Here is a 27316-nt window from a genome sequence, read left to right as displayed (position 1 = left end):
TGTGTGTGTGTGTGTGTGTGTGTGTGTGTGTGTGTGTGTGTGTGCTTCCTCAGTTGGACGTGATCATTGCTGATCTGGATGGGGGTACAGTTACCATTCCAGAGTGTGTGCACGTCTCCCTGCTTCCTGACCCGATGCTACTGCAGACCCAAACCATCCTCTCTATGGTAAAACACTTTCTATTAGTAAAACACTCTCCTCTTTGGTAAAACACTCTCCTCTTTGGTAAAACACTCTCCTCTTTGGTAAAACACTCCATGGTAAAATGCTTTCCTCTTATATTGTACGTAGGATTGGTTATTCGTCATGAACGGGTGTCATTCTTCCTTTTTCCAAGTAGAATGTTTTCAAAGTGTTTTTCAAAGTGCCGGCAGTTCTCAGATTGGATTCAACACATGAATTAGTTCTACAAGCGTTTCATGTTCTCCAGCAAATTTTATGCCGACCGGTCCAGCGGTGTCCGAGATTAGCTGTCCACTGTCATACACACACACACACACCACCCCACACACATTGACAGCGGCAAAAACATAATCTCTGCATCCCAGCCTGTCACCCTGGTGTCGATGATGAACATCAAAGTCCCTTACAGTCTAACACAATGTTAATTTTATACTTCACGTTTAATTTAGTGTTTACAGTAGCATAGTACTTCCTGAAACTACTACCAACCCCTGCTCTGCTGTAGTTGAATGCTAACTCATTCATGCTGTTACCTGTTGTTATTGTTATTTTAAACAATGACTGGAAGGTTTCCAACAGATTTCCTAAGTATCTAATATTTTGGTGTTTTTAATTTCCCCCTTGGCTGTGGTGGTTTCACATCCGCGTTTACATGCTTTTACCATCAAGCCTCACCTAATTAAACAATGGAGTGACTCCCTCTTAACTTTGGTAGACAACGTTTTATTGAATGTGACAAATATTTGCTCTGGTTCATAAAAGTAGAGGAAATATTTCCTGTGATGATACTCCAAGTCATGTCCCTGACGAACACGAGTGGTTGTGTATTCATGGGTTGGAAGCTGGTAAAGGGAGGGTGTTCTCTGTTGCTGCACTAGCGACTCTTGCAGGCTCAGCAGGGAAGCTTAATTGGGAGAGATAACGTTACGCCCTCCTGGTGAAAGTCCTCACTGTCAGGTGAAAAGAAGCCACTGGCGACTCCCTGTATAATCAGAGGAGACACATTGTTGTCTACACCCCCGCCATAGTCCAAACAGTAGGGGTTGGCACTTGGCAGTGACAGGGACTATTTATGTATGAGAGGAATTGACAGTGACTAATAAGTGGGGAGAAAAAAAATCGTATTGAGTTATCTTCATATAGTTACTGTTTGACATTCTTGGCACGTGCCACAGCCAAGGTCTGCTTCTTCCTCGGTTGAACAAACACAGACAGGGAAGAGAGACCTGACCGAATCAGAAGGAAGGACTTTTGTTTGTTTGGGGGAGGCTAGAATTGGCTTGACCCGCTGTTTGAGTTTGTGTGACTGTGTATTAAATGGGGGCAAAGGGCCCTGTTGTAAAGAGATTGAATTCTGGAATCTGACCCCCCTCTTCCCACACTACCGTACTTCCCTTAGGAATGTTTTATTCTGAGAGATCACTTTACAATCAACTTTTGAAATGTTTTGGCTGAACTTAAGACAGAGTCCCCTTGGAGAATAATTCAGCAACAGAGCTACAACGACTTTTAGAGAGAAAAGGTTTGAAGGAGAGACAGCAGTTGGAAATCTAAGTGGAGACAGTGTAGGAGAGACAGACAGTTTGAAGCTGAGAGGTAGACAGTGTAGGAGAGACAGACAGTTGGAAAGCTAAGAGGGAGACAATATAGGGGACACAGACATCAGGAAAGCTGAGTAGAAGACAGTGTAGGATAGACAGACAGTTTGAAGCTGAGAGGGAGACGGTGTCGGAGAGACAGACAGTACGAAAGCTGAGAGGGAGACAGTGTAGGAGAGACAGACAGTTTGAATCTGAGAGGGAGACAGTGAGAAACAGACATTAGGAAAGCTGACAGTGAGACATTGTAGGGGGACAGACTGTAGGAGAGCTGAGAGGGAGACAGTGTAGGGGGACAGACTGTAGGAGAGCTGAGAGGGAGACCAGGTAACCAGACAGACACATGATATACAAATTGATGCTTCTCAGAGCTATGTTGAATTTTAGGCGTTTGTCCTCAATGGCCTCTTCCATCATAAAAGGGCCCGTCTGTTCTCCATCCTCTGTATCTGTATACGAGGACTGGAAGATAAGGGTTATTTTGAGTCCCCTGGGTCTTTGCTGGTATGCAAAAAATGGAGCTGCTGCGATGAAGCAGCGTTTAGATGCAGGGAAGGCGTAGTCCCTCGGTGGTCTTACATTTAACGACTGTCTCCTTCAGTCAGTCCCTAGTCTGTGCGGTCTGTTGGCTACAGACTGCTGATCCCTGGACCCAGCTCTATATGGACAGAATGGGAGACGGGAACTGGGCCATGTTATTCAGGGAGTAGTTCATTGGGGATTGAACTGTGTCCCAACGCAGTAATGTGCTTATGTGTCAGCCTGTGTTAGGCATGTGTGATATTCGTTGTTGATGCCCATGGCTTTGTGGACGTGACCATGTTGTCTCTCTTCATCTCAGACCATTCATTCTGTGTAGAGAGCCTCCATCATTTCTGTCTGTCACTGTCCGGCGCCAGACCGGCTCTGAGCGACTGCACAAGGTATGACCCTTCCTGCTCCACTCGGGAGACAAGAACCCTCAGATGGACCTGGAGGATCCAAGCTAGTCAGCTCAGCTTAAATATGAGCTGCTAATACCGGCCCTTTTCTGGACTGGACTACAGGGAGATTATTGTGATAAGCTAATAGCAGGGTCTCCGCTGTAACACAGAGGTGGTTAATGGGTTCAATCATCTGGAAAAGTTACTGTACATTGCTGAGCAGCAGCCGTGGCAAAGGGCTTTGCTCCTCAGCTCTCCTTACCGTCGTCCACTGAATGTACTCGCCTCATTTCGTCCAGCGGTGACTCTAGCACAAACCAGACCAGAGACAGACATGTGCTATTAAGTGACTGATGTGTGGATGCTGATGCCGCTGCTCGGCCTCTCTCCAAACATCTCTGTGAGCATTTCTGTTTGTTTGTGCTCTTCGGGGGAGGGAAGCCGGGGCGGGGAGGGTAGAACGAAGGCTCTGCGTCCTCCCGGTGGGGTCTCCTCACTGGTAGGTGAGTCAGTAGGGCACAACAGCAGTGACAACACTGACGTGTGTGTTGGGAGAAATTGATTGGCATAACAACAAAATTGTGGAGAAAAAGGGTTAAAAAATAAAAAGAGGTTTAAACTTGATTATGTATGTTGCCTTGTTCACCAATTAATATGAATGTAACATCCCAGTGGTGTGTTCGACAATGATGATTCTGATGATGATGACCCCAGCGGGGACTCAGGTGGATTGTTTTGCATGTGTCTCACAGTGATTTTGTCTTGTGGGATTGCAGGTGCTGGACCCAGAGTTAGAAATAGCTGACCATGCCTTCCCCCCGTCCTCCACGCAGCCCTCCTCGCTCAAGATCCAGGTGAGGAGAACTACCCACTGTGTTAAAAGGACCATATCATCACCAGTAAAACATGTCACCGTCTATTGAGTATATAATCAGACGTTTTACATGAATGGCTTTATTTTTAGATTTTCTAGGTTTTGTTTACATTTCCAAACTTACTTTAATAACTGAGTCAATAGGTTGTTTTTGGTTTGACTTCCCATTAAACAACAATGTAACTTTGACAAAATAAATGACTAATAAAATAACAAAAGTATTCCGTATCTCCAGCAAATTTCAATTAACTACGGTATGCTTTGGAAAATGGCCAGCAGTAAAGTATATAGTGAGTGAGTCAATGGGCTTAACATGCCAGACCAGTATGGTCCTTTAATTCTTATCTCTTCATCACCGGGGGGCCCACAACGTGCTTTTTGTTGTGGGCTCTGCTCCAAGATTAGGAGTAGATTTTCCAGGCTCCTCGGGGCCAATCCTGGGTCTTCATTCCAGTGTTTTCATTCCTTCACATCGGTGTGTATGGTGGTTTGTAATGTATCCTATCACTGTGTTGTAGGATAAGGAGATCCGGGGGGTATTTCTGTGGCTGTTCGCTCGACTGTTCCACGGTTATCGCTGGTGTTTGCACATCATCCGCATCCACCCAGAGCCGGTCATTCGGTTCCATAAGGTACCTGCATCATCTTCATTTGCAAAATAAACATAGTAATCCCTCTAGTATCAGAGGTCCTACATAGCAAGTCTGGGAGAAGAAAGTTTAACAAAACAGCACATTTAACAAAACGGCACATTTGACTGTCATTTTGTATGCTGTAATAGTTCTGAATAATAATGTGTTTCCCTATCCAACTATGGAATGGTAAATTCAGTATATAACTTATATATATTTTACAAACTACTTTGACAAGTAGTTTAAAGTGGGAAATGGAGCCTGAGGTATTGAAGGCTACAGGTAATCACGGTCGATCCAGACGGTTTATAACCTTTCTATGTGGTCGATGTGTGTGTTTTCCAGGGTGCCTTCCTGGGCCAGAGGTCTCTGTCAGAGGACGACTTCCTGATGAAGGTTCTGGATGGCATGTCGTTCGCAGGCTTTGTCTCGGACAGAGGGCCTCCTTACAGATCTACTGACCTGTTTGATGACGTACGTCGTCCAGCAGCACCCATGCATACCACTGCTCTAGTGTTGATTTTGACACCAAATTTTGATTCAGTTTTAGTCATAGTCTTTTGAATCAAATTCCATTTAGTTTTAGTCATATTTTAGTCATCTTAAATGTTTTACTGCTAGTCTAGTTTTAGTCGACTAAATATCATACGATTATAGTCTACTAAATCTACAGTTGATTTAGTCGACTAAATCTACAGTTGATATAGTCGACTAAAATGTATTTTGGCGGTGCCTTGATGGCATCATAATGGCTGATTTTACGCTTGGTTGCATGCTGAAAATAGCCGATCTACAAGCTCACAACGCGTCGCAGCGCGACGCGTTGTGAGCTTGTAGATATTGAGCTTGATATTTTCAGAGCGCAACACCTGAGCATAAAGCATAGTCTTTTAGTTCTACTGGATCTCTTCTCCACTAGTCCACTCCCTAACATTTTAGTCTAGTTTTTATTTGTTGACGAAATTGTCAGTATATTTAGTCTTAGTTTTAGTCATCATAGCTTAGTTTTTATTTAGTTCTTATTTAGTTTTCGTCAGTGAAAAAAGGTAGCCGACAATTTTTTGTTGTCATAGTTTTAGTCGACGAAATCAACACTACTGCTCGGCATTTTTTATTTATTACTCAGGCATTCTATATGTGCCAGTTACAGTTTAAAGTGTAAATGACCAGCGAGAGAATCCATAGTAACAGCATTGTATGAGGTGGCGTTCAAGCCTTATTATGGGTTTGTAACGGCATACTCTCTCGGTCTCAATACTCAGTCTCGTAGAACACGCAAACACCATTGCAGGCAGCTGGTGCCTCCTGCAGCTTTGCTGCTGAAACATTGGTTTTTATTCTCTATCATGTCCTAATAAAAGTGTGCGGCGACTTTGATGTAATGGCTCTAACACGGAGGAACGATCACGCTGCCTTATCCTGTGTCCACAGCTAATAGCCAATCAGGTGGAGCGTATCCGGCAAGAGGAGACTTGTCCACACAAAATCATGAACCACGTCAAGGAGCTGGCAGAGCAGCTCTTCAAAAACGTATGTTGTCTCAGAAAAGTACTTTCTCAATAAATACCTCTACCAAAATACTTAAGGTAGGTAGGGTAGTGATATTCTTTGGTCAAAACAAAAAGTTTGTTGTTAAAAGGTTAAAGCACTATATTCTGATAGTAATCATTGCTATAGAGTGTTTGCTGCGCAACAGGGGTCTCTCTGTCTCTCCAGCTCTTTACTAAACAGAAAATACATTTTCAGGTAGGTGACAAAACTTCAACCAATCAGGAGAGAGTACCCATTTATCAGCTTAATTTTTATAGTGTTCCAGTTCCAATTTTGTATCTGCTAATTTCTTAGTGTCATCACTTCCAATTCCACTTGATTAATCTGTATCCTGACTGAGTTCTCTATCCTGATTGGATAAGATTGGTATCCCGACCTGAAAATGCTATTTCTGTTTAATAAAGAGCTGGAGAGACATGGAGACTACTGTTACTGAAGAAACACTCTAGTCTATAGCAATGATTACTATAAGAATATAGAGCTATTTAACACTTATTTTAACCAAAGAAAATCACTTACCCTACCTTTAACAGGTAGACGTAGGCGTAGGCTCACCTATTTATTTATTATTATTATTTTGGTTTGTTTAACTTTTTTTTTAAATTGTCTTCAGGAAAACCCCTACCCTGCCGTGGCAATGCACAAAGTCCAGCGGCCGTCAGAGAGCCAGACCCACCATCCCCAGAACCAGTCCCCCTTCCCCGCGCTGGACGACGTCACGGTAGAGCTCTTCATCGACCACGCCGCCGCCAAGCTGAAGACCGCCCCGCCCGTGGTCAAGGCGGAACTGAAGGGCATGGTGCCCTCCGGACCCCCACTGGGTGAGCCATGGCAGCAGGGAGGTGGGGGGGGGGGGGTGGCGGGTGTAGGGGTGCACTGGGTATAGGAGACAGAAGCTTTTGCTCTGAGGTTGAACGTCTAGACGTTTTCACACAATCTGTCATCTCAGCGTGCGTTTAACCCGTTAAGACCGGGAACGCGTACCGTCATTTTTAGATTTCTTTGGCTATTCAAAAATAGCAGATCTACAAGCTCATAGCACGGCACCGAGTGCCGAAAAATCTTGAAAATGTGTGCAAATCTTTGAATATATATATATATATACACACACTGTTAACTCAAATCTTTGCTTCTGGGGGTCCCTGGAACAAAATGTTTTGAGATGGGGGTCCGTGGCTAAATACATATCATTTTGGGTGGTCCTTGACATGAAAAAGTTTGAGAACCACTGATATATATATTTTTTTATTTTTTTTAACTGATTTAGAAGATTTAAAAAATCCCCAGAAGCAAAGATTTGAGTTAAAAATATATTATAATATATAAGATTTGCCCACGATTTTTCAAAAACAAATAGCAGATCTACAAGCTCATAGCGTGGCACTCGGTGCGGCGCTATGAGCTTGTAGATCTGCTATTTTTGAATAGCCCCAAAGTATAAGATAATGGTTAGAGTGCGTTCCCGGTCTTAAAGGCTTAACAGGGCAACGTTTTGGCGGCAGAGTGATGGATGCGTTCTAATCAGTGTTGTGCCCACAGGAGACACCGTGGACAGGAACGGCAACGTGCTGGCCAACAGCGCGCGCAGGCTGGAGGTCGTCAGGAACTGCATCACGTACATCTTCGAGAACAAGATGCTGGAAGCCAAGAAGGTAATGAGGATTGATTGATTGATTGAATATTTTATTAGGCCAAAAACAGTGGTGTAAAGTAACTAAGTACATGTACTCAAGTACAATTTTGAGGTACTTTTACTTTACTGGAGTATTTCCAATGTTCAGTACTTTTACTTCTACTCCACTACATCTCAGAGGCAAATATTGTACTTTTACTCCACTACAATTATTTGAAAACTTTAGTTACTAGTTACTTTGTAGATATAAATTATTACATTATAAAACATACATTAACCACTTTAGCCCTATTTTATACCTAGGCTATTTGGAAATAGCCGATCTACAAGCTCACAACGCGTCGCGTCGCGACGCGTTGTGAGCTTGTAGATCTGCTATTTTCAAACATTTAGTACTTTTACTTTTGGTACTTTAATTACATTTTGATACCAATACTTTTGTACTTTTACTCAAGTAAATTAAAAATTCCGGACTTTTACTTGTAACAGAGTACTTCTACATTGCAGTATTGATACTTTTACTTAAGTAAAACATTCGAGTACTTTTTCCACCACTGGCCAAAAATGTATAACAGCACAGTTACATTTAAAATACTTTGTCTAAAAGGTCCTTTCAAAAAATTCCTTTTCGGTCTCGTTTCCATTGAGGTCCTTGGTATTCAATTCAGGCAGTGTCACCACATCACACTAAAGCCCAATGCTTTATTTATACTTGGTTGCACGGTGTGTCACGCACCGAAAACGTTGTGATCTCGTAGATGGGCTATTTTCGGTGCGAGACACCGGCGCACAACTAAGTATATTTTCAGACTTAACTCATTCAGTGCTTTATCATCCCTGTGCCAAGGCCAAAAATACATAGTAAAAAAAAAAGTGCTCAGGAGCCGAGATACAGCCTTTTTCAGTAAGAAGTTAAACAAGAAGTGAATGGAGCAGCAAATCTTCAAATCATGATATCTTGGGTTCTGAACTTTAAAAAAAAAGAAAAAAAAAAGTTTTATTTATTTTTTATTTTTTTATGACGTCGGTGACGTCATTGGCACTCTGGTCTGGGCTTATGAAAAACGTGACGTCGGCGACGTCAATGGCACTGAATGAGTTAAGGAGGAAGAGGATCACTCACAAATAATTTTACTTCAAACTAAAGCCTAACCAATGCTTCGGTGAAACCGTGACATGCGACATATTGCTCACAAGTTACGGATTCGTCATTTTCAACTAGCATTTTTTTAGTAAGGTAGCCTTAGCTGGAGTGGCAGTTCACTGAGGTGAATAAGCATGCTTTTGCCTGAGTGGTCTTGGGCTGTTACTTGTAGTTTTACATACCGGTACATGTATGTCTGCGTGTCAATGTTACCATGAAACATACTTATTATGACACCGCTTCTGACACCACTCATTTCCGTCTTTGTTTGACCCCCGCCCTAGTTAATGCCGGCGGTATTGCGTGCGCTGAAGGGCCGTGCGGCCAGGGTGTGTCTGACACAGGAGCTCAACCAGCATGTCCTGCAGAACCGGGCTGTTCTGGACGACCAGCAGTTCGACTACATCGTCCGCATGATGAACTGCACCTTACAGGTGAGTCTGAAACAGCAGAATAGATATCTCTGCTGTCCGGCAGAAACCAGCTAACTCCAAAATGTTTTCAGGAAATGACAAAAACAAAACAAAAAGTGGAGTTAGGAGGTTTTGTTCATCATTGATAAGAACAGCTGAATGGACCTCCAAGCTCTCAATGAGGTTGGAGGTCAAAAGGGGGTGGAGCCTGGAGTCAGCAAAACCAGCTAACTCCACCCCCCTTTGGTGGAGTTAACTGGTTTAGCAGAAAGTCTGAGAAGTTAGCTGGTTTTGTCAGAAGCGCTTTTTAATACTTTTCATTGGTTCAATATTTTTTTAATCAACACACAGACGTAAAGGGTGTTCAATGGCACTGATTTATGGAAAAAAAATGCTAAAGCGGAAAAATTTAGTTAGCTGGTTTCTGCCGGACAGCATATATGTATATCTAACTCTATAAATCAGTGATTCTCAAAGTGGGGTCCGGGAACCCCCAGAGGTCTTTGAGGGGGTTCCGGGGGGGTCCCCAGCTAAATTATTGATAGTTAGGCTTAGGGTTAGAAGAAAATGGATCCTTACAGGTCTGTAACCCTGAGAGTTACGGGGGCACGGGGTCTAATGCATACCAAACACTGGTCTAAGTAAAGGAATACCACTTACTCAGGATATTGTTTGCAAGAAGACCCATGTCCCAGGGTAAGTTGTGATATGGCTGTTGGGAGGATTTATGTTTGGGTTCTTCTTGGCCTGGGGATGTTGACTGACTCAGCATATTATTTCAGTAACATCCTGTTTCTTTATTTACATACATGCACAAAGCAGCCTCACTGAAGGAGCTGCCGATTGAGTGCTTTTGCTGAAGGGCACTTGATGGAAGTGCCAGTGGAGCAGGGAGCATTACTTGTTTACTTCCCCCCCATATTGGAAATAATTCACACACACATCCGCCTGTCCGCACTGATGTACACAATACTGTACATCAGTTCTCATGAGCCAACAGTCATCAACATAATATACATAACTGTTCTGTTTTAGCCAAATGGCTTCCTTGTTATTTGACTTATAATTGTCCTTATTATTCCACATAAGTTAAAGTATAGTCATGCACTGGATGATGACTGATTTATACAGAATTCCATACATGGGCATGCCAATATCCAGGGTATGGGCATATACTAATGACATCAGGGATCTCCTTATATGAGCATAAAAGGGACACAGACAGACGGGTACAACGGCTCTGACAAAGCCCCGACACTATGACTCAGACATGCTGTATTGGTCGGATCGGTGGTGCGACGTAGGTGTGAGGGCCGCGGCCGAAGTCTAGTGTGTGTGTGTGTATATGTATATAAGGCCGTCACGATACTCAATACGTACCGAAAATGAATCAGTGTATCGAAGCCGTATCGCGATTCTAGCGCTACTACTCCTGCACATGCGGACGTCTGAGGGAAGCCACGGGGCGCCGTTGTTTATCTTTGCATTCCGCACATTCCCCGCATTCCTGCTTTCGATGGGATTTCTTTTTTTGCCACAGCCGAGTTGACAGTTGACAGAGAGAAAAGAGTCCAGTCTGTCATTACCTTTCATTTCCCCATCTGTCCGGTAAAAATATAACAGCCAACATTCCCAAATTCCCACATAATTTGCGCTCAATATCGAGTGCAGTCGGGGTGACGAGACATGCGACTGGCCTTTTCAGTGGTGGAGAGCGCTGGATTCTAACGTGCCAAGCAGATTGTATTTGAGCATTAATGTGTTGCTGCCTTCGATGTATGAGAAATGAAGGCAAGAGAACAGTTACTGAAGGGCTGAGCCATGTAGAATTGATTGCCAACCAGGCCGGGTTGTCTACCCAGGGCCCTAATTTGTCTACCCAAATTAGTATTATTATTATTTATTTATTTTTCGTTCAGAACCCAAGATATCGTGATCCGAAGATTTGCTGCTCCATTCACTTCTTGGTTAACTTATTACACTTAAAAAGGCTGTATCTCGGTTCCTGTGTACTTTTATTTTACTATGTATTTTTGACCGAGACATGCTATTTTCAAAGGTGTATAAAATTGAACGGAGAGGTCGCAATTACATTTTTTTTTGGCGGAAGCACAGTGAATCCCTCTGTGATTAGCAACCATCAGGGGATCGATCATACTGGAGATAAATATTCTGTGACTACTTGAAAAATCGCTGGCAGTGGGCAAACGCAGCCAGAAATAAGTCTGTCAGTGAGAGAGTTAAAGAAGAATCTGAAAATGTCAATGACAGTTGTTAAGACCCAAAGTTTATATTATTAATATGTTAAACGTTTTATTATTCTAGATTCTCATTTGTTATTTATAACTATTGTTCAAATAAAAGTGATTTATTGAGAAACAAGGTTTTTCTTTACAAATGAAGATTTTTTTTTAAAATAAATTTGTTTTTTATTAAATACAAATTGAATCGAATCGTGAGCTTAAAATCGAAAGTCGAATGGAATCGTGGATCAGACTACCAGAGGCTGCTAGAAGCACTTAGGAATAATGAAATAGAACCGACAGAACAGACTTGCAGGACTGAAAATAGGGACAATAAAGTGCAAAATGAAGCCAGTTTGTCATTGCGTGATTTGACATCCAAAGTGACAACCCAACCCAAACCATACACAGCACTCTCTTACACTTTTGCACAGTGACATGTTGTGCTGTTTACACACAGGACTAAAAGTGACATGTTGTGCTGTTTACACACAGGACTGTTCCCACATGGATGAGCACGGGATTGCAGCCGCCCTCCTCCCCCTGGTCACGGCCTTCTGCAGAGTAAGTTCCTGAGTCGTATGGCTAAAACCACCCTCCAGCTCAGTCATTTCAGAAGATGTTTTAAGTGCTACTGCTATGTTTAAAACCATGACCCTTTTTTGTGTGTGTGTGTGTGTGTGTGTCTGACAGAAACTTGGGGCTGGCATCACTCAGTTCGCCTACAGCTGTGTGCAGGAGCACATGGTGTGGACAAACATGCAGTTCTGGGAGGCCATGTTCTACAGCGACGTCCAGAACCAGATCAGGGCCCTCTATCTGGAGACAGAGGACGGAGAGCAGCAATCTAACTTGGTAAGAATGCAGACTGCACTTATGTCAACCCGTTCAAACCGGGGACACATCTGTGTGACCACTTTATCCATATTTTATACTTTGGCTATTCAAAAATAGCAGATATACAAGTTCATATGAACTTGCAAATCATTGAATGTATATTTTTTAAAGGGAAAATGTTTTACTTCAAATCTTTGCTTCTGGGGGGTCCTAGAACTAAATATTTTGAGATGGGGATCCGCGGCGGCGAAATACATATCATTTTGGGGGTCCTTGACATGAAAAAGTTTGGGAACCACTGATATAGAACCATAAGAACGGATAGAATTTAGAAGACATTTCTAGAATATATATATTCATAGATTTGCAAAAAAAAAAATCAAAATGTTCCTAAAATAGCAGATCTACTATAGCGCGTCTATTATATGAGCTTGTATATCTGCTATTTTTGAATAGCCAAAGAAATCAAAAAATGACAGAGATTTAATGGGTTAAACGTTGTCTTCCACGACTTAAATCGTTTGGTTGGCAATGTAAGTTGCTTGGTTGTTGAATTGTGGATTCCAGTCACCTTGGTAGGTGGCTAGAAAAGGTTTTCTTCGAGTAGCGTTTTCGTCCTCTGAACTAGATCGTTACTCAAACCTCTCCCCTGTCTCAGCAGGAAGGGATGGAGGGCGGCGGCTGGGCGGGGGTGAGCGCTCTGGAGCTGGCGTCGGAGCAGAGCCGCCTGTGGCCCACGCTCAGCAAGGACATGCAGACGGAGCGCGTGCAGAAGGAGGAGAGCACGGTGTTCAGCCAGGCGATCCACTACGCCAACAGGATGAGCTACCTGCTGCTGCCGCTGGACACCAGCAAGAACCGCCTGCTACGCAGCTCGGGCCTGGGAGACGTGGAGAGCGTCAGCAACAGCTACGTCACCAACAGGTAACACACGCTCAAGACCAGGGGCGATGCAACTTTGACGATGGAGAGGGCCACTATATTTCCACACTCACTCCAGAGGCCCACATTACATTTACTGTCGGGCCATTCTATGTCACACAAAAGTAGCAAAAATAGTAGATCTACAAGCTTGTTGATCTGCTATTTTTGCAATTTTTTAATTGGAATTCAGATTTATTTTTAGCTATTTTTGAATTGGAATCCTGAAAAGTAACATTTTTATTTAACTTCAAATGCATTTAGTTATACTTATGTTAACATTATGAACTTAAATACAAATACATTGGACATATAAAAGACAATAGAATTTTAATACTAGTCGTTAAGCTACTACTAATTTAGTAGTAGTTATTAAAGCGGGTCATGTTTGCATGTTTGCAATTGTAACAGCTGAAATCAATTATATATCAGTATTCCGATATTAACCTACGGGCCGCGTTAAGTGAAGGTGGGGGCCGCACGTGGCCCCCGGGCCGCCGGTTGCCCATGTATGCTCTAGACACACGTGCATGCACTCACTCACTCACTCACTCACTCACTCACTCACTCACTCACTCACAGTTACAAATGTAACCAAATGGACCCATACGGGCCTCTCTCTGCTCTCAGTTAATCCTAAACATCTGGATGTCCCATTAAACGGTTCTCTGAATCTGAGGGTGATGAGGGGGTTGTCTTGTTGACAGGTTACCCTTTTTTTTAAAAGGTCTTCTCAGGGGGCCCAACTATGGACGTCTACGTTATGTCCACATCACGTCAACATCACAGCAAAAAACATAAAAGGGACAGGGGAACCCTGTGAAACACAGAAAGGTTCCTTAGAGAGACAAGGTCCTACCCAAAGGCCAGCCATAATAATAATACGATTTATATAGTGCTTTTCTGAGTACTCAAAGTTGCTTTGCAAAACAGAAACTAAATAAAAGCAACTTTATTAGGAAGACACTAGATTAAAAAGTTTAAAACTATAGAAGTAACGGTTAAAAAAAAAGGGAGATTAGGTAGGGAAGAGCCATGGAAGAGGAAATCGGCTCACTGGTTTTTGACAATGGAACCGGTATATGCAAGGCCGGATATGCAGGAGACGATGCCCCTCGTGCTGTCTTCCCCTCCATCGTCGGTCGCCCCAGGCATCAGGGAGTGATGGTGGGTATGTGCAAGAAAGACTGCTACGTTGGCGACGAAGCCCAGAGCAAGAGAGGTATCCTAACACTGAAGTACCCCATCGAGCACGGAATTGTCACCAACTGGGATGACATGACGAAGATCTGGCACCACACGTTCTACAACGAGCTGAGAGTTGCCCCCGAGGAGCACCCTGTCCTGCTCACAGAGGCCCCCATGAACCCCAAAGCCAACAGGGAGAAGATGACCCAGATCATGTTCGAGACCTTCAACACCCCCGACATGTACGTTGCCATCCAGGCCGTGCTGTCCCTGTACAGCTCCGGCCGTACCACCGGTATTGTCATGGACTCGGGTGACGGTGTGACCCACGTAGTGCCCATCTACGAGGGCTATGCCCTGTCCCATGCCATGCTGCGTCTGGATCTGGCTGGCCGTGACCTCACAGACCACCTCATGAAGATCCTGACAGAGCGCGGTTACTGCTTCACCACCACAGCCGAGAGGGAAATCGTGCGTGACATCAAGGAGAAGCTGTGCTATGTCGCCCCGGATTTCGAGCAGGAGATGGACACCGCTGCCTCCTCCTCCCTCCTAGAGAGGAGATATGAGCTGCCCGATGGACAGGTCATCACCATCGCCAATGAGAGGTTCCGTTGTCCAGAGGCCCTCTTCCAGCCTCGCGTCCTCGGTATGGAGTCCTGTGGTATCCATGAGACCACCTACAACAGCATCATGAAGTGTGATATGGATATCCGTAAGGACCTGTACACCAACACTGTGTTGTCTGGAGGTTCCACCATGTACCCGGGCCTTGCTGACAGGATGCAGAAGGAGATCACAGCCCTGGCCCCATCCACCATGAAGATCAAGATCATTGCGCAACCAGAGCGTAAATACTCTGTCTGGATCGGAGGTTCCATCTTGGCTTCCCTGTCGACCTTCCAGCAGATGTGGATCAGCAAGCAGGAATACGATGAGTCCGGCCCCTCCATTGTCCACCGCAAATGCTTCTAAACAGACTGTTCCTTTTCGACTGTTCCTCCCCGACCAAATGTACAAAATGTACACGTTGTCATATACTGTCATACTTCAGTTACTTTTGCCACTTAATTCTGAAAAAGCAAGATGTGGTCCAACAACGGCGTGTCTCCCATGTGGGTCTCTGAACTCATAATGGTGATGACCCAAATATGGAGAAACAGCACAATTTACGCCATATGTGAGATTATGACTTTACACATGACAGCAGCACAACATACAACAACAAACAAACACAAAAAGACCCATGTAAAAACACAAAGAAATAACCCGTAAAGAAACAAAAAAGCCCATCCCTCAACAAGACGGTGTAATTATCAGCACCCATGTGGATCTCTGTCTTCATATTGATTAAATCCGTCTTGCCCAAATATGGAGAGACAGTTGGCTGTCTACTAACTTGGCCTAACTTGCCATTTTTGCCTTTTAATTTAAATGTTTTCTTTGCTTAGTTTTTAGTTGAACTAGTTTTTCTCTTAAAGCTTTTTTTGTTTTGTTTGTTCTGTCTCGTAAAGCAACTTTGAGTACCAAGAAAAGTGCTATATACATTTCATATATATATATTATTATTATAATTATTACAGGCAGTGTGCTCAAAGAATTAGCACTGATCCGTCCAGCGGTTTGCGAGATTAGCTCCGACAAAGACAGACACACACACACACACACACGGCACCAACAGACAATGACCTTTATAAAACGGATCGAGTTCATGTTACCTGAAACCGCCTACAAAATGAATGAACATGGTTGAGAATGGGATCATTTTGAATATTAAGAATACATTTTCTTTTTGGAAGGAACACCTCAGCTGTTTAAAAACACCATCTCGTTTATATTGTCATCAACTCAAGTGGTTCCGTGTGATTTGTGTCGGCAGTATTGCCGGCAGCATGGCGGAGAGTTACGACACAGAGAGTGGCTTTGAGGACGCCGAGAGCTCAGACGTGGCCAACTCGGTGGTGCGCTTCATCAACCGCTTCGTGGACAAAGTGTGTAATGAGAGCGGAGTGACCAACGAGCACCTCAAGGCTTTGCACACCATGATACCAGGTATGTATACATGATGCATACATCAGTGTTTATTTTGACAGCAAATTTTGATTTAGTTTTAGTCATAGAATTTAATTCCATTTAGTTTTAGTCATATTTTAGTCATCTGAAATGTTTTCGTTTTTGTCTAGTTTTAGTCGACTAAATACCATAAGATTATAGTCGACTAAATCTACAGTTGATTTAATCGACTAAAATGTATTTTGGCGGTGCCTTGATGGTGTCGTAATGGCTGATTTTACACTTGGTTGAATGCTGAAAATAGCCGATCTACAAGCCCACAACGCGTCGCAGCGCGACGCGTTGTGAGCTTGTAGATCGGCTATTTTCAGAGCGCAACACCCGAGCGCAACCAAACATAAAATGACTTTAGTTCTACTGGATCTCTTCTCCATTAGTCCCTACTCCCTCCCTAACGTTTTAGTCAAGTTTTTATTTGTTGACGAAATTGTCAATATATTTAGTCTTAGTTTTAGTCATCGTAGCTTAATTTTTATTTATTTAGTTTTCGTCAGTGATAAAAGGTAGTCGACGAACATTTTTCGTCATAGTTGTAGTCGACGAAATCAACACTGGCATACCTTACATACAAGATACATACATGCATGCAGGACTGGGTGCAGCGGGTCGAGGGGCTGTGGAAAACAGGGATAGCTTTTAATTGGTGAAGGGATCAAACATAATGGTGTAGAACAGTGGTTCTCAACCAGTGGTCCTTGAGGGGGTTCCAGGTGGTCCCCAGCTAAATGATGGAGAGTAGGTAACCAAATGGACCCTTATAGATCTTTAACTCTTGAGAGTGTAAAATGAAACCAAATCCATTTGGTTTCATTTTACACTCTCAAGAGTTAAATTGTTAAACATCTGTATTGCTTAATTTACAATAAGTCTACACAATTAGAGAATGTAGAAGAATTGTTCTTTTGATCAACGTTTGCCTCTCATATCTCTCCTATGGTATCACATCAATACAGCATGGAATTGTGGACAAAATCTTATCCAACGATAACAAAATATACGTTTTGGGTCTGAGAGGCTAAATCTCATCAAACGGTGGTCCGTGGCTCAAATGCCGAATACATAATGGGCCTTGATATGGAAAGGGTTGAAAACCACTGGCGTGGAACACAGAAAAAACACGTCCCATATCGTTTTGAGCTGATCTTTCTGAATACGTCACTCCTTCTCTCTCCAGACATCGTTCAGATGCACATTGAGACGCTGGATGCAGTCCACAGGGAGAGTAAGCGACTGCCCCCGATCCAAAAGGTAACCAATTCCTATTTTTACATTCCGCTGGACAAAGGCCATGCAGAACCCAGGCCAGCCACGCCCACCCCCCTCTCCACCAATCCCTACAGCTCAGTCTCACAGTGTCACGGCAGGTACGTCTGTCTCGACTGACAGCACCGTGTGACTCACAGCACGCCGTGAGCAGTGCATGCTGGTTGACGTAGTTTCCCCCCCCTTATCTCTCTCCGTCTGTTGGCGTGTGACTTTTTAAGACGTTTGACTGGCGTGCCTTCGGTTTTTGAAGGGTGCTGTTAAGCCTTGTTATTTAACCCTGTGAGGAGCGGTGTGCTGCTCGCTATCGGAGAGAGGGACAGAGGCTGAGCTGAGCTTGTCTCGACACGTTTGGCACTGTAGTTGTGACTAGTTGCAACTGGCACCCCACACAAAGCATGTAATTCCCCACGGCGCACAGGCATCCACATTTCACAATCACTGCCCACCGAACGCCCTGTATACACTCTAGTGCATGCTTTTTGTGCGTGATCTATTACCAGTGTGTGTGGCGTTGGGTGTTTTGTGACCAATTATGAAATGGGATACAAAACCTGTTGTTCAGGTAATAATTAGTATCATGGGGAAAGGTTAGCAATGTCATATCGGAGAAATGTCTCGTTAAGACTTTAAAACAGACTTGTTCACAGTCAACAAAGACATGCTCTGGTTCATATTTAGAATACCTCACCATCCAACCCCTCTCGCTGTACTGCATTTGAACATTATAGATTCCTCTAAACAAGCCCCTTTTCCCTCAAAGAAAGGACACAATCCAGTTCTAAAGATGTCTGTTTTCTTTTTTAGCTGTTTTTTTTGCTGTTTTTCTCTTCTTTTTTTTGATCATTCTGAGATTAGATGGCCTACTGTACATCCCATTCTATTAACATGCCCCAGTGGATATTAATGGGTATCTGTTCCTTTTTGTGTTTTCTCTTATTTGAGGTTACCTGTGCCAAAATCCCACCAATGTGGGCCAGCCTACATATCAAAAGTACTGTTTATGTGTCTACACAACAGATATCAAATACCTTACATATTTAGAGACTTCTTTTTCACTCATCAAATAACAACTTTCTGGACTTTCTGATGTGCTGATATCAGAGTGAAGGGCAAGTCGTGCAGCTAGTGACTTGTAAATAAGCATGGTTGTGAAGGCATGTTTCCATGGTTGTGTCTTTTTTCATCCATTTTGGCTTGTTTCGTCATAAAATGTCACCGTTATCCTGCTTGGACATGAAATGCTAACAATGCTCCTTACTGTCTCTCCTCTCTCCCCTACCTTCCCTCTTGTTCTCTTCCATTCAACCTCTTGTTCCTTCTCTCTCTCTCTCTCTCTCTCTCTCCCCTCCCCTCTCCTCTCCTGTCTCTCTCCCTCCCTCCAGCCCAAGCTGTTGACGCCCTCCCTCCTCCCCGGGGAGGAGCTGGTGATGGACGGCATGCGGGTGCACCTGATCTCGGACGGCCGCGAGGAGGCCACGGGGGCGATGGGTGGTCCGCCCCTGCTGCCTGCCGAGGGAGCCATCTTCCTCACCACCTACCGGCTCATCTTCAAGGGCACGCCCACCGACCCCCTGGGTGAGCGGGGGGATTGGGAAAGCCTATGCAGTTATACCGAGGGGACATCCTCACGCACGCACGCACGCACGCACGCACGCACGCACGCACGCACGCACGCACGCACGCACGCACGCACGCACACACACACACACACACACACACACACACAGCTGCAGGTTTTCATAGATTCAGGCAGTGGTGGGAAAAGTACTCAAATTCTTTACTTATGTAAAAGTACCAATACTGCAATATAGAAATACTCTGTTACAAGTAAAAGTCCAGAATTCAGTAAAAGTATTGGCATCGAAATGTACTTAAAGTATCAAAAGTAAAAGTACTAAAATATTTGAAAATAGCAGATCTATCTGCTATTTTCAAATAGCTTAGGTATAAAATAGGGCTGAAGTGGTTAATGTATGTTTTATAATGTAATAATTTATATCTGGAAAGTAACTACTAAGTAAAGTTTTCAAATGATTGTAGTGGAGAAAAAGTAAAAATAAAAAAAAATGTACTCAAGTACAGTACTTGAGTAAATGTACTTAGTTACTTTACACCACTGGATTCATGTACACGTATTCAGGCTCGATTTCATTCAGGTACAAATGATTGCTCTATGGGTACTTTATGGTACACTACTTAAAGGAAAAACATAAGGTCTGCACACTGGTGACATAAGCCCCAATGTTTTATTGCTTCATCGTTTGCTTGTCCTGCACCTGGGAGGTAGTACGTGAACACATACACTTTTTGCACTTGCAGTGGGCGAGCAGGTGGTTACCCGTTCGTTCCCCATCGCCTCGCTGACCAAGGAGAAGAGGATCTCTGTCTCTTTACCCATGGACCAGTTCATTCAGGAGGGCCTGCAGCTTCGCTCCTGTACCTTCCAGGTACCCACCCCCCTCTCTCTCTGTTGTCGGAATATTATCTTTTCCCCTCATTATCCACATAAACCCCAAACAATTTAGATTTTTTTTAAAGAAAAGTACCTCCTCAACATGGTTGGTTCTCTGCCAAAGACACATTGCTGTAGCTAAACATCAGTCATAAATGCTACCTTGTGTTTGGCCTCAAATGCTGATCATGTCAGACAGGTTTTACTACACGCTTCTCTGTAGTCCTTGCCAAGCTGTTCTCATTAAAGATGGTGTAAGTGATAGTGTATTGGTTGAAATAAGTGTTACAGTAAATGGCCCTACTGTATATTCCAACAGCAATCATGGCTATAGTGTTTGTTCAGTAACAGGGGTCTGTCTCCCCAACTCTTCAGCTCTTTAGGTAAGTACAATTTCAGGTCAGAATGCCAATTTGATCCAATCAAGGAGAGAGAGCTCATACAGGATACAGGATAAACAAGTGAAATTGGAAGTGATTAAACAATGACAAAAAGAGCAGACAAAATTGTTACTGGAACACTCTCACATTGAAGCTGATAGTGGGTTCTCTCTCCTGATTGGATGAAATTCGTGACACACCTGAACATTTATTTTCTGTTTACAAAAGAGCTGGAGAGACTGGGAGACCCCTGTTACTGAAGAAGCACTCTATAGTTACTTTCAGAACATGGAGCTTTAACAAGCAGCACATTTAAGAATGAGTGTCTTCAGTGACAAAAAATAATAATTTGAACTTCATGTCCCACCTGCAGCTAATGAAGATCGCCTTCGATGAGGAGGTAGCGTCCGACCTGGCGGAGGTGTTCAGGAAACACATGCACAAGCTGCGCTACCCTCAGCACGTCCAGGGGACCTTCGCCTTCACCGTGGGCCACAGCGGCAAGCTGGTCGTGGAGCACAAGACCAAGGACAAGAACCAGTCACTCAAGTAAGAACACTCTGTTCTCATGTTCGTTTGGTGCTTGATAGTGGAGCACACGTTATAATGCATTATAAATGCGGTTGTAACGCATTATAGACCCGACCTTTAAGTAGTAAGTGTTTTTTTATTTTTGCCAGACCCAGGGGGTCAGGCCTACATGAGGCTTTGTCGGTCCCCTTTTCATCCATATATGGACGAAAACGTTTTCTTACATGTCCCTCTTTTTGATTGGCCAAGCTTAGCGTGACGTAGTGCTCTGATCTTCAGATTTCAACCACTAGGGGTCTGGCAGTGCTCCGAGGAGCACTTTTTCTAGTTTATTAAAATGTTAACTTCCTGTTGATTTTGCTATTTTTAGTTCGAAGGAAACCCGGACTGGATCCGCGGATCCGGATGCGGATCTTCAAATAGTAAAATCAGAAGGAAGTTGACATTTTTATAAAAATAAAAAAAGCTACTGGGTTTGGTGATGTTCCATATTGTCTGAATCAACTTTGTTTGTGTTCGTTTACGAGCTAGAAGTTTGACTTTGAGAGCTGTTTCACTGTACAATGTAAGTCAATGAAGAGCATATTTTGAATTATCAATTTCTAATCAATGGAGCAATAACTTTTTGATTTCTTGTCCACCTTTGGAGTTGTATCATGGCAACAAGGTAACTACATAACCCAAACCTCTACCAAAGTGGTCTTGCCCTTTAATCACTTTAAATCCGGCGTCCCTATTATTGGGCATGTCATTATAGGCAACAATGTTTCGACAATGTTTCAACGACAGCTAATATAGCAGATCTACAAGATCATAACGCATCACGATGCTGCCCGTTGTGACCCGCGGGTCCCTTGCATGATGAGAGCCGACATTTTTACTGTGGAGTTATAATGGGAGAGCACTCATGGGGAAGGCAAGTTGTTTCCATTTGAGTTTTATGCAATACCTCTTGTCAGAGAGAGGAAGAGAGAGGGAGATCAATAAAAAACAACAACAACAATGTATCTATCTACATATTAACACATAGTATATCTATCCGGTGCACCTGAGGTAACGTAGAAGAGCAGGGAGACCGCATCCAACCACCGTAGTTAAAGTTATAATATCGACATACTCTACCTTACAGATTCACTCAAAGTTATAGATTGCAGCGTTTAGATAATATTGAAAAAAGGAAGGAATTACACACATTACATGAGCGTCCCAGAGGCTAACGTTACAGCCTGTCTGTAGCCCAGCCCAGCACACACTCTGTACACTCAGACGTAGCAGCAGAGCCAGACAAACACACACACGGCTCCATTGTGTTGGAGCGGTGCAGCGCTTGTCTAGTGCTGCTGCGAGCCAACGTCACATCAGCACTATATCTATCACTATCTATCACTGCCGAGGAATTGTCGAGCTGTGAAACGGCTCGTAACATTTCAACCACACTCACATCCAGTGGTGGAAAGTGACTAAGTACATGTACTTAAGCAATTAAGTACATTTTTTAGGTATTTGTACTTTACTTGAGTATTTCCAATTTCCAATACTTCTACTTCTACATCTCGGATTCAAATATTGTACTTTTACTCCACTACAATTATTTGAAAACTTTAGTTACTAGTTACTTTTCAGATATAAATTATGATATTATGAAACATAAATTAACCACTTTAGCCCTATATTATACATAAGCTATTTGAAAATAGCCGATCTACAAGCTCACAACGTGTCGCATTGCGACGCGTTGTGAGCTTGTAGATCTGCTATTTTCAAACATTTTACTTTTGGTACTTTAAGTACATTTTGATTTGAATCAAGTAAATTTAGAATTCTGGACTTTTACTTGTAACAGAGGATTTCTATATTGCAGTATTGATACTTTTACTTAAGTAAAGAATTTGAGTACTTTTTCCACCACTGCTCACATCCTCTGGTCCAAGCGCACCAATGTCCATGATGAGATAACTTGCCGAGTGTTAGCCTTGACTGTGTTATTATTTACATATACAGCTTGCCCCCCCCCCCCAGCTTCATTCTTGTCCTACTTTCCGCACTCATTCTTTAACACCCGAGCATCATAAAATTTATTCAACCCCACGTCTCATGGGCCTGTCTACGACGGGGAGAGTTCACATACGAGTGAAGGAAAGATTAAGTCATATATTGCGTAACGTGTTTCAGATAGCGCAGGACATGGACTTGTGCCATGGTCTTTGTCCAGAAGTGTTGCATGTTATTTCCTGTGCGTGCGTGCGTGCGTGCGTGCGTGCGTGCGTGCGCGCGCGTGCGTGTGCGTGCGTGCGCGTGCGTGCGTGTAACCAAAAAAGCCAGCCTTTTAACCACTCTCAACCTGGCATCCCTATTTTGCAACGTGCTGTGAGCTTGTAGATCTGCTGATCTTCATATGGCGAAGTGTACACGGCTTAAATGGTTAATTCCACCAGCTGTATCCTCCACCTTGTTCCCTGTCAGATTCAGTGCTCTGCTCTCCATCTTGTGCCACTGTTACACAACAGTCTGTCTCCTGTGTCTCTCTTCCCTCGTCAGTTGCTCTCCCCTCCCTCCCTCCCTCCATCCCTCCCCCATTCACTCCACAACTCCTTCTGTTCTTCCCGCCTGGCCTGGTTCCTCCTGCGGGGCATCTAAGGAGCATGAATGTGCCCTTTGAATAATTCAGCAGCGGAAAATGTGTCAGCTCCTCTATCGGCCCTGCTGTGTGTGTGTGTGTGTGTGTGTGTGTGTGTGTGTGTGTGTGTGTGTGTGTGTGTGTGTGTGTGTGTGTGTGTGTGTGTGTGTGTGTGTGTGTGTGTGTGTGTGTGTGTGTGTGTGTGTGTGTGTGTGTGTGTGTGTGTGTGTGTGTGCGTGCGTGCGTGCGTGCGTGTTTCGCTCGGTTAAAAACCCTCCATTGAGAGATATTAACCTGGAGCCCCCGCATCCCTGTGGCGTTCTTTAACACGCAGCACGTTCTGTAACACGCAGCACTCCTAATGAATTCATGGCTGTCAATTATGCATAGAGACTTCCTCAGAAGTCAAATTCCATGTCCTGCTACTGCTGGCGGCTGCCTCCCGGGCACTGGAATGCAACGATTGGGCTTTAACAGAGCTGCTAGGAAGTGAATGTCAAGTGGTTTCTTCCTCGCCGACTGCTTTTTGGACACGCTGTGCTGTTGGATCAGCCAAGTGACGTATTTAGAAATATCTGCCTTCCTCACCCCCCTCCCACTAAACATCTCTCTCTTTCTCTCTCCCTCACCACCAGTGTTGATTTCGTCGACTAAAACTATGACGAAAAATGTTCTTCGACTAAATTTTTTCACTGACAAAAACTTTTAATTTTAACTTTTTTTTTTTGACAATTTTGTCAACAAGTAGAAACTAGACTAAAATGTTAGTGAGGGACTAGTGGAGAAGAGATCCAGTAGAACTAAAAGACGCTTGGGTGTTGCGCTCTGAAAATAGCAGATCTACAAGCTCACAACGCGTCGCAGCTTGTAGATCTGCTATTTTCAGCATGCAACCAAGAGTAAAATCAGCCTTTAAGACACCATCAAGGCACCGCCAAAATACATTTTAGTCGACTAAATCAACTATAGATTTAGTCGACTAAACTCTTATGATATTTAGTCGACTAAAACTAGACTAACAGTAAAACATTTCAGATGTACTAAAATGTGACTGAAACTAAATGGAATTTTATTCAAAAGACTATGACTAAAACTGAATCAAAATATGCTGTCAAAATCAACACTGCTCACCGCTCTTCTCCTCCTTAGGACACTTTCTAAAAACCTGGTCAAGAGTGCCAAGAGGACCATCGGCCGGCAGTATGTGACCAGGAAGAAGTACTCTCCTCCCACCTGGGAGAACAGAAGCAGCTTCCAGTCAGAGCTGGATGAGGATGAAATCTCAGGTATCATGACGTCACTCCCCACACAAACAGCACATTTCCTGGACCTTTTTTCACCCTCTCTGGAACATTTAACTGATAATCTGTATACAGAGGGATTTATAAACAGTGAACAGCCAGGGTGACCCTTGGTGGTTTGCCAAAGTATGTTACAGCTACAACAGGATGAAAGGCAAATGTCCAAAACTGATGTTGCCGGCGTACTTGGTTTCTACCGTGTTTGATCTTTGTGCGCCCATTTAGTTGTTTCTCCCGGGAAACTTGTGTAGTTTCTCCCGGGAAACTTGTGTAGTTTCTCCCGGGAAACTTGTGTAATTTCACCAACCCTTATTATTTATTTAGATTCTACATTAACTGATCAATCCGTCTGTTTGAAGGATAAGTGATTTTGGCAGATTTAGGTTGTTAAACATAAAACATTTTTGGTTTGCAACCCAAAAGTCGCTTGAGTGGGTCTCTGTTTTCACTTTCTCTTGTCAATCACTGTCAGATCATCTTTAGTGCTATCTAGGTCTAGGATATCAGAGGAGGGGGATGCTACTCTAAAGAAGGAAGCAAGTAATATTGACAAGTAATGTCACTAAAAATAGAATGAGCATAACAACACTTTGTTATTCAGAGATTACTAAGAGCTGCCAAGACTGACACTGGCACACACACACACACACACACACACACACACCCACGCTGGGCTCTATGAACCAATTTTATTTGCCTCGACTACATGTGCAAGCTTTGTGTTGTTATTGCATGGTGGGGTGCACAGTGCTGAGGGGTTGATATGTGGGTTTATTTTATTTGAAACCATAGAAAGATAATAACAACAAAGTATGCGACACCTAATAAATGACTCATTTGTGCAGGTAAAACAAAACAAGTGAATTATGAATCTCACCTTGGAGCAATGTTTTGTGTCTTATATTGAATTACCAATTAACAGTGTGTGTGTGTGTGTGTGTGTGTGTGTGTGTGTGTGTGTGTGTGTGTGTGTGTGTGTGTGTGTGTGTGTGTGTGTGTGTGTGTGTGTGTGTGTGTGTGTGTGTGTGTGTGTGTGTGAGCAGTCTCTGAGGAGTTGGACCAGAGCTCCCTCACTCTGTCGTCCACCATCCGCTCCTCAGACCGGCAGACCATGAGCAACGTGGTGGAGCGGGCCTGTTGTCGGGACTACCAGCGCCTGGGGCTGGGCACGCTCAGCAACAGCCTGACCCGCTCCAAAAACGAGCCCTTCCGCATTTCAACTGTAAACCGCATGTACACTGTCTGCAGGAGGTGGGTTTACATCTGACTCCCTCAATTTAAGGCTGAGCAATGGGTCCATTTCTTAAATATGAGACATGTATTTGAACCACATTAACCCCGGCATCATTATACTGTAGGTGGAAATGATTTTTTCTGAATACTTATTCTTAAAGTTTTCAACAATTTACTCAAATTAGCTGATCTACAAGCTCACCACATGTCATGATGCAACACGTTGTGAGCCTGTCACTTCATCCTTTTTACCTCTGTATTCATGTGTGTGTGTGTGTGTGTGTGTGTGTGTGCGCGTGCGCGCATCTACCTATGTGTTCCACAGCTATCCCGGCCTGCTCATTGTACCGCAGAGTATCCCAGACTCGACCATCCAACGGATTTCTCGCTGTTACCGACAGAACCGCTTCCCCGTCGTGTGTTGGAGGAATTCACGGACCAAAGCGGTGCTACTGCGGTCCGCGGGCCTCCACGCCAAGGGAGTGGTGGGCTTCTTCAAGTCCCCCAATGCCCCCAGCTCCGGTAAATGGGGGGAGGGGGGAAAAATCACTTCAAGATTATCTTCCATACTGAGCACTGGTGAATTTGTTTACCAAGTTACATAGGTGATTCTATGATTTAGAGTTTTTACAGCATATTAGGCAAAAAACTAAGTAAAATAATTTGGGCCAAAAACTGGAAGATGAATAATGATGGCAAATGAATAACTTTCTGAGCAAATGATGTAATAAATCAATGCAGTTTTTAAAATCTTGGTTGGGTGCAAGCCCCACCCCACACCCCCAGGCGCTTTCCCCTCCTTCCCCCAGTGTTGATTTTGACAGCAAATTTTGATTTAGTTTTAGTCATAGTCTTTTGAATAAAATTCCAGTTTAGTTTTAGTCATATTTTAGTCATCTGAAATTTTTTAGTTTTTGTCTAGTTTCAGTCGACTAAATACCATCAGATTATAGTCGACTAAATCTACAGTTGATTTAGTCGACTATAATGTATTTTGGCGGTGCCTTGATGGCGTCGTAATGGCTGATTTTACACTTGGTTGCATGCTGAAAATAGATCTGCTACACCCGAGCGCCAAACATAAAATGACTTGTCTTTTAGTTCTAGTGGATCTCGTCTACACTAGTCCCTCACTAACATTTTACGAAATTGTCAATATATTTAGTCTTAGTTTTAGTCATCGCAGCTTAGTTTTATTTCGTTTTTATTTCGTTTTCGTCAGTGAAAAAAGGTAGTCGACGAATATTTTTCGTCATAGTTTTAGTCGTCGAAACCAACACTGCCTTCCCCTTCAAAAATGTGAGTCAAACTGAATGGGTTGTT

The 27316-nt window shown here is 43.5% G+C and overlaps 2 protein-coding genes across 8 annotated transcripts in view; both read left to right on the top strand.

Annotated features, from left to right (window-relative positions):
• Nucleotides 1–27316, top strand: part of sbf1 (SET binding factor 1) — an 86354-nt gene that overhangs the window by 41060 nt on the left and 17978 nt on the right. For 4 of the 7 annotated variants that reach the window (XM_080421771.1, XM_080421769.1, XM_080421768.1 and 1 more), the window contains 19 exons: nucleotides 54–167; nucleotides 3481–3558; nucleotides 4097–4210; nucleotides 4556–4684; nucleotides 5642–5740; nucleotides 6375–6582; nucleotides 7301–7413; nucleotides 8823–8972; nucleotides 11690–11758; nucleotides 11888–12049; nucleotides 12690–12955; nucleotides 16020–16192; nucleotides 17388–17461; nucleotides 18862–19054; nucleotides 19799–19926; nucleotides 20685–20860; nucleotides 24609–24745; nucleotides 25804–26011; nucleotides 26319–26515. In XM_080421771.1, coding sequence (XP_080277897.1) covers nucleotides 54–167; nucleotides 3481–3558; nucleotides 4097–4210; nucleotides 4556–4684; nucleotides 5642–5740; nucleotides 6375–6582; nucleotides 7301–7413; nucleotides 8823–8972; nucleotides 11690–11758; nucleotides 11888–12049; nucleotides 12690–12955; nucleotides 16020–16192; nucleotides 17388–17461; nucleotides 18862–19054; nucleotides 19799–19926; nucleotides 20685–20860; nucleotides 24609–24745; nucleotides 25804–26011; nucleotides 26319–26515 — 2788 coding nt within the window. The remainder of the gene's footprint in view (nucleotides 1–53; nucleotides 168–3480; nucleotides 3559–4096; nucleotides 4211–4555; nucleotides 4685–5641; nucleotides 5741–6374; nucleotides 6583–7300; nucleotides 7414–8822; nucleotides 8973–11689; nucleotides 11759–11887; nucleotides 12050–12689; nucleotides 12956–16019; nucleotides 16193–17387; nucleotides 17462–18861; nucleotides 19055–19798; nucleotides 19927–20684; nucleotides 20861–24608; nucleotides 24746–25803; nucleotides 26012–26318; nucleotides 26516–27316) is intronic. The other 3 variants (XM_080421772.1, XM_080421770.1, XM_080421767.1) reach the window with 1 other exon arrangement.
• Nucleotides 13988–15147, top strand: LOC308080057 (actin, cytoplasmic 2-like; the record flags this gene model as incomplete). The annotated part of the gene is made up of 1 exon (XM_080421787.1): nucleotides 13988–15147. The coding sequence occupies one exon, from the start codon at nucleotides 13988–13990 to the stop codon at nucleotides 15113–15115; it is 1128 nt and encodes a 375-aa protein (XP_080277913.1). The 3' UTR covers nucleotides 15116–15147.

This window comes from Gymnoscopelus braueri (assembly GCF_963280865.1).
Source record: "Gymnoscopelus braueri genome assembly, chromosome: 23".
Taxonomy (NCBI): domain Eukaryota; kingdom Metazoa; phylum Chordata; class Actinopteri; order Myctophiformes; family Myctophidae; genus Gymnoscopelus; species Gymnoscopelus braueri.
Note: the sequence above shows the minus strand (reverse complement) of the source record. Positions and strands in the feature narration are given on the sequence as shown.